The sequence below is a fragment of the Oratosquilla oratoria genome, chromosome 17, assembly GCF_046742065.1.
Source record: "Oratosquilla oratoria isolate Oo_2021 chromosome 17, ASM4674206v1, whole genome shotgun sequence".
Lineage (NCBI taxonomy): Eukaryota > Metazoa > Arthropoda > Malacostraca > Stomatopoda > Squillidae > Oratosquilla > Oratosquilla oratoria.
Window position 1 is genome coordinate 2,127,499 of NC_134793.1, and position 7,500 is coordinate 2,134,998.

Consider the following 7,500-nt stretch of genomic DNA (forward strand, 5'->3'; position numbering starts at 1 on the left):
CACCCCCTCCTCCTCCTCCTCCTCCTCTGTCCTTGATATTCCGTCCCTCCTTTTCTTCTGGAAGGAGGGTAGCTACTGCGGAGCCTCGACGCCAAGTCCAGTGTTTCGAACCCACGTCCCAGTCATCAGGATCTGTGACGTAAATTCGTCCGAGAGGAATTGGAGATCTTTGTTGCTGAGAGAAGAAGAGAGAGAAAATAATCAAAGTCTATGAGTTACACAAACAGGACTTATATTGTGTTTTATGTAGTGGGCTGTATGCTATGTGCTATTGTGACTACACAACAAAATGTAAATTTGCATAGATGAAAGATTATATTAGGTTAGATTAGGTTAGGCTAGGTTAGGTTAGCTAATGCTAAGTTAGATTAAGTTAGGTCACGCTACGCTAGGTTAGGTAAGGTTAGGTTAGGTCAGGTTAGGTTAGGTTAGGTTGGGCTAGGTTAGGTTAGGTTAGACTAGGCTAGGTAAGGTTAGCATAGGTAAGGTTAACATAGGTAAGGATAGGTAAGTCCATGTCAGGTTATATTAGGATAGATTAGGTAAGGATATGTAAGGCCAGGTTAGGTTAGGTTAGGTAAGGTAAGGTAAGGTAAGGATAGGAAAGGTCAAGTTAGGCTACAATAGGTTAGTTTGTTAGGTTAGGTAGAATAAGGTTAGGTTGTTTGGGTTAGATTAGGATATGATGAGTTATTGTAGGCTTGGTTTGGTTTAATATAACTTTCATATTCCATAAAAAAAATCTCACTTATAACATATCAGCGTATGCATATATTCATAATGTACGAGCATACATATATAATAATGCTATATTGTAAATTCACTGATGCCTTTGGTATTCAACCAACAGGTAGTGGCATTGGTATGTTGTTAACATTTCAATAATGTGTTCTTCCCCTTTGATGTTTACTTATGGAAGAACAAATGCTACATTTGCTAATGGTGTACATGGGTTTATATATGTATTCTAAAAGGGCACATGCTCATTTGTTAGGATGAGCTTTGATATGGAAATCATTAAAGAAAATTCCTTTTATACTGGATAGGAATAAAGTCGATAGTTCTGATTAGATGATTTGGTTAGATGATTGGGCCACTTCCCTTTGCTACTGAGGGGCTGTCACTAAGATAAATAAAATCGTCTGACGGCAGTAATAGTTAAAGGTAAAGGATCACATGGTACTAAAGGGGTAAATGGAGATATGTTAGCGAGGAGACCTCACGAAATTAATGAAATAGTTCAAAAGCAGATTAAATAAACAATTAGTACCATCAAATATACATGGGGTCAAACAGAGCTGTTAATTTATATTTTGACGTTTAATGTTCTTTCAATATCCTTCGACTCACGACTTCAGTATAAGATATTCTTCGGGGACCAATGACGGGTACCTGCATGTGGGGATCCTGCAAGAAGGCCAGCAAAGCTCTGCCCATTTTCAAAACACGTCAAACCCTTTAACCCCATCAGGAGGCGCAGCCCCGTGAGACTGGGACTTGGTCCCCAGATTGAATACAAGATCTCTGTCACCCTCAACTGTATTTCCTCCACTTTTTCATATATGAAGAAGTGACAACCGACGACTGGTCTCCTCCCCTTACCACTTTAAGTCGGTGACAGAGTCCTATATTAATACAACACAGAAAACACTCCAAAGTTTCTTCCCAGGGAGATCTGTTGGAGCTTCTAAGGACTGTTACCAACCAATGTAAGGTTGCGGGTTTTCCACCTAGTTAAGCTTTAGGGAACAATTAATTAAAATGATTAAAGTATTCTTAGGTTGCCAGTAAAAGGTGTCTTCTCTCTTGTTCGTTTGGAGTTTCTGTTTCTTAATGTTTAGAGCTTTTTCTTTTTTGAGTGTTCACTGAATTCGTCTTATACTCTATCCGTTTGGACCTCATTTCTCAACGTTCAGGATGCCTTGGGAATTGTGTCCATTAAAGAATATAACTGTTTTCAAATTATCCATTCAAAAGCTAAATTTCGCAAACATATTTTCTCAACCATTGTCTCGATTTCATGCACCCCTATTGTGCCTCATCTCATTCCTTATTCAAAGTTAATTTTTCAGTCACTTTCCTCCCCCTCTTTTGTGCAGCTGTCGAAATAATTTTAATCAACAGTTTTACCGACTAATTCTAGCCTCTAAAAATATATTAAGGAATATTCCATAAAGTACAATGCAGGTGTCACCATGATATAATATCTATATATATGTTTATATATATATATATATATATACATATATATATATATATATATATATATATATATATATATATATATATATATATATATATATATATATATATATACGTACATGTGAGTGTATATGCATACACGTATACGTGTATGTACAGTATATGTATACACGTGTATATATATATATATATATATATATATATATATATATATATATATATATATATGTATAAATAACTACTATAATTAAGTAGTAGCCTCTGTCTGTCTGTCTGTCTGTCTGTCTGTTTGTTCACGAACTTCTCCTAGGGTTTTGAAGATAGACCCCCATAAACATATATATTCTAATACCCTATCACTGCAGGTACTTGGATAACTATATTTCATAAAAAAAAATGGTTAGGGTTAAGGGTTGAAGTTAGGTGGGGTAAGGTTAGGTTAGGGACTATTCACGAACTCCTCCTAGGTTTTTGCAGATAAACCCATGTAACCATATATATTCTGAAACCTTATAACCCAAGGTACTTGGATAACTATCATTCATTTGTCTGTCTGTCTGTTTGTTTGTTTATTCACGAACTCCGCCTAGGGTTTTGGAGATAGACCCCCATTACCATACATATTCTGATACCGTATCACTCCAGGTACATGGAGAACTATTTTTCACTAAAAAAAATTGGTCAGGGTTAAAGGTTAAAGTTAGGTGGGATATGGTTAGGTTAGGGATTATTTTCGAACTCGTCCTAGATTTTTGCAGATAGACCCCTATAACCAATCACAGCACATCCACAGCAAGGCCGCTTCATTAATTCGGCGAACACCCTCTCTCCGTCCTCTCATGCAGAAAAAGAGAAGACGGGGAGAAATCCCTTCGGGCTGCGTCAAATTATTTCTCATACATACTTCCTAACCCCCCATCCCCCACCCACTCCACCTCATGCATTACAGCATCATTCATACACAACCATTCTCCATTCACCCCTATCTTCTGTCCTCTCCCGTCCTTCCTCAACAGACATTCCTCTTTTTCGTAATGCCCCTTTTACACCATCCATCCATCTCATCCTAGGATACCCTCTCATATTCACACCTTCCACCTCTGCATTCCACACTTCTTTTACTAATCTTTCTTCACTCATTCTTTCCCTGTGTCCAAACCATCCTAATACTCTTTCATCAACCCTATCTCCCAACCCCCTTTCCACCCCTGTTCTCCTCCTCACCTCCACATTTCTCACTTTATCTAGCCTAGTAACCCCTATCATACTTCTCAGACATTTAATTTTAGACACACTCAAATTCCTTATCTTTTCCTCTCTTAATTTCCTTCCAAAACATCTTTTTATTGCTTTAAAAATGTTCTGTCATAATCTTACCCCATTTCACATCTGCTCTCCTCTTTGCTTCCTTTATCTTATGCTTAACTTCCCTTCTCTTTACTTTGTACCTCTCATACGATTCCCTCGTCCTAATTTGTAGCCAATCTATGAAAGCCTGCTTCTTCTCTTCTATACCCTTCTTTGCTTGCTCATCCCACCTCTCACTACCCTTCCTTCTATTTCCTCCCGCCCTCCTTGTTCCACACACCATCTTTGCACACCTTATGACTCCCTCCTTGAACCATCCCCATTCCTCTTCCACTCCTAGTTCTACTCTATCCTTCACTCCCTCCCACTCCTCTCTCAGCTTCTTCTTATACTCCTCCTTTTCTTTCTCATTTAACAGTTCATTCTAAGTACCTTTCTACCTTATGATCTTTGAATCTTTCTCCACCTATTCTCCACTCTCAATTTACCTTCCACCAGAAAATGATCTGATATTCCCCCACTCTCTCCCCTTAGAACATGTACATCCTTAACTCTTCCTACCATACTTCTGGTCACCACTATATAGTCCATTAACACTCTATCTGCCACCCTTCCTCATATTATGAATGTGAAGGAGGATAGGGAGGGAAAGATAGCTGCAGTGGGAAATACGAAGAAAATGAGAGTGATGAGTGAGGAGAATGGAGGAGAAATAAGGAAGGATGAGGTGAAGGCAGTTGTAAAGATGATGAAAGCAGGTAAGGCACCTGGTCTGGATGGATGTCATGCAGAATGTCTGAAAAAGGGAGGTTCAGTGATGGTGGACTGGTTGGTGAGATTATTTAATGTTTGCTGGAGAGAGGGTAGAGTACCGGAGGACTGGAGTAGTGCCTGTATAGTTCCTCTTTACAAGGGAAAAGGGGACAAGTGTGAATGTAGTAATTTCAGAGGGATTAGCCTGTTGAGTGTAGTAGGGAAGGCTTATGGGAGAATCTTAATTGAGAGGATTAGGAGAGGAACAGAAGGAGTAATTGGTGAGGAACAGTGTGGATTTAGGACGGGTAGAGGTTGTGTAGATCAGATCTTTGTGGTAAGACAGATATGTGAGAAAGCTATAGGAAAGGGGAAGGATGTTTTTTGGGCTTTTATGGATCTGGAAAAGGCTTATGATAGGGTAGACAGAAAGGCACTGTGGGAGGTTATGCAGATTTATGGGATAGGAGGAAAGCTTTTGGGAGCTGTCAAGAGTTTTTATGTGAGTAGTAGAGCATGTGTTAGGATTGGAAATGGAGAGAGTGAGTGGTTTGAAGTAAAGGTGGGACTTCGTCAAGGATGTGTTATGTCGCCCTGGCTGTTCAACTTATACATGGATGGGGTGGTGCGAGAGGTGAATGCTAGGGTAGTGAGTCAGGGATTGGAGATGGTTAAAGAAAATGGAGAAAAGTGGGAGGTGAGCCAGCTGTTGTTTGCAGACGACACTGCGCTTGTGGCAGGGTCAGAGGAGGGATTGAGGAAGCTGGTGGCAGAGTTTGGGAGAGTATGTGATAGAAGAAAGCTAAAGATAAATGTGGGTAAAAGTAAGGTGATGAGATGTACAAGGGGTGAAAGTGGCAGTAGACTGGAAGTGAACATTAAGGGAGAGCGACTGGAGGAAGTGGATAGTTTTAGATACTTGGGTGCAAGTGTAGCAGGAAAAGGTGGAGTGAAGGTGGAGGTAGAATGTAGATTGAGAGAAGCGAGTAAATGCCTTGGTGGTTTAAAGAGTGTAATGAGAAATAGACATTTGGGAATGGATGCGAAGAGGAGACTGTATGAAGGAGTGATTGTGCCAACAGCATTGTATGGGGCAGAAACGTGGAACATAAGAGAAGAAGAGAGAAGGAGTTTGAATGTGTTTGAGATGAGGTGTCTGAGAAGTATGGTGGGGGTTACTAGGCTAGATAGAGTGAGAAATGAGGAGGTGAGGAGGAGAACAGGGGTGAAAAAGGATTTGGGAGATAGGGTTGATGAAAGAATATTAGGATGGTTTGGACACATGGAAAGAATGAGTGAAGAAAGACTAGTAAAAGAGGTATGGAAGGCAGATGTGGAAGGAGTGAACATGAGGGGACGTCCTAGGATGAGGTGGATGGATGGGGTGAAGGGGGCTTTGGGGAAGAGGGGAATGTCTGTTGAGGAAGGAAGGGAGAGGACGGAAGACAGAGGTGAGTGGAGAATGGTTGTATATGGATGATGTTGTGACTGCATGAGGAGGAATGGGCGGGGGGGTGGGGGTGGGGTAGTATGTGTGAGTAAATTTTGACGCAGCCCGAAGGGATTTCTCCCCGTCCTCTCCTTATATGCAAAGGGGGACGGAGAGGGGGGGTCGCCGATTAAATGAAGCGGCCTTGCTGTGGATGTACTGTGTCTTGCGACACTGCTTCTGACCCAGGGCGGTGGGCAGGGTGCAGGGATGACCCGTCATCCAGGAGGTGCTCAGATGAGAGGAAGGGTGGGAGGGGTGTGGAGTGTATTTAGGGATGAAATGGGTGGGAGTGTTTTTATGCCTTTCCCTTTTTGGCTACCTCCCTTGGAAGGGGGGAAAAAGCCTTGGTATATGTATGTATGTATGTATATATGTATATATATATATATATATATATATATATATATATATATATATATATATATACAGATGGTATAAGAATTTCTTAGTCCTTACAGAGTCCATGGATATATATGACCAGTAATTAACCGTCACCGGGGTTAAAATATTTTGATAAAAAAAAAAAAAATTCTCAAAGACTTTCTACTCAGGACGGAGTTAGATCTTCTCCAGAGTCAAAGCCAGATCGACAGAAAACTGCTAACGAGTGTGACCACCAAATCATTTGGATGGCGCTTTGAGATTATAAAAAAGATCTCCCCGGATCCAGAATCTTTCTCCCCAATTCCTGATCCTCTTTGAGTGCCCAACGTGGAACCAGACTACCATGATGGCTTGTCGATTGACTCTAACTCGTTTAAAGAAGGTTAAACAAAGTTAAATGAGTTTAGACTGCGTTCTGTGTAACCTCTTAACTAACTTGGTTGGGATCTGGTAATTTTTCAACGTCCAAAGTGCTACTTACTTGTTTTCTTTCATGAGCGAAGAAAATTAATTCTTACGTGATGAAACTATATTTACTTTTGCAGATGTTAAAGCATCCTTTAATGAAGAAAAATCACTTAGTTAAGTATTAGAGATAGGAAGTAGTAGGGATAAGGAGTAGTAGGGATAAGGAGGGATAAGGGGAGAAAATTATTTAGTGAAAACTAATCACTGAGGTAAATAGTGGAGAACAGGGAAAGAAAGAGAAAAAGAATGGGAGAAAAAAGAAAGCGAAAGAAACAGAATAAGAGAGGAAAGTGAGAGAAACATAAGAACATAAGCATGAAGGAGACTGCAAGAGACCATAAAGCCTACAGTAGATAGTTCCATGTTCATTACCACCTATCAGCCCCATCCATAAAATTAACTAACTTTCTCTTAAAACAACCGATAGTTTCAGCACTCGCTACATGGTTATAAAGTTGATTTTATTTGTATTGGTAAACCAGTTCTTGTCTATTTCCTTCTTAAATCCAAATTTTTCTAGTTCATATTTATTATGTGCGAATCCTGCTCTGTTGTTTTTAAATGATGACCTTGTCTGCGTCACCCTTGTTAAAGCCCTTGATCCACTGGAACACCTATTACATCACCCCGTACTCGGCACATTTCTAGATAGTGTAAATTTAGATGCCTAAGCCTGTCCTCGTAAGGTAAATTTCTGAGCCCATGTATCATTTTGGTCATTCTCTTCTGTATTCATTCTAATGAATTAGTATCCATTCTATATGAAGAAGACCAAGACTGTACAGCATGGTCAAGGATGGGTCTAACTAATACCAGATAGAATTTGATAACCACCTCTGCACTATTATTTGTTACCGTCCTAGCAATGAAACTTAATGCTCTTTTAGCTCTAT

At 40.0% G+C, this 7,500-nt stretch overlaps 1 protein-coding gene across 1 annotated transcript in view; it reads right to left on the bottom strand.

Moving 5' to 3' along the window:
• Positions 1-7,500, bottom strand: part of LOC143034701 (putative neural-cadherin 2) — a 160,349-nt gene that overhangs the window by 57,922 nt on the left and 94,927 nt on the right. Inside the window, exon 9 of the mRNA XM_076201070.1 lies at positions 26-175. Coding sequence (XP_076057185.1) covers positions 26-175 — 150 coding nt within the window. The remainder of the gene's footprint in view (positions 1-25; positions 176-7,500) is intronic.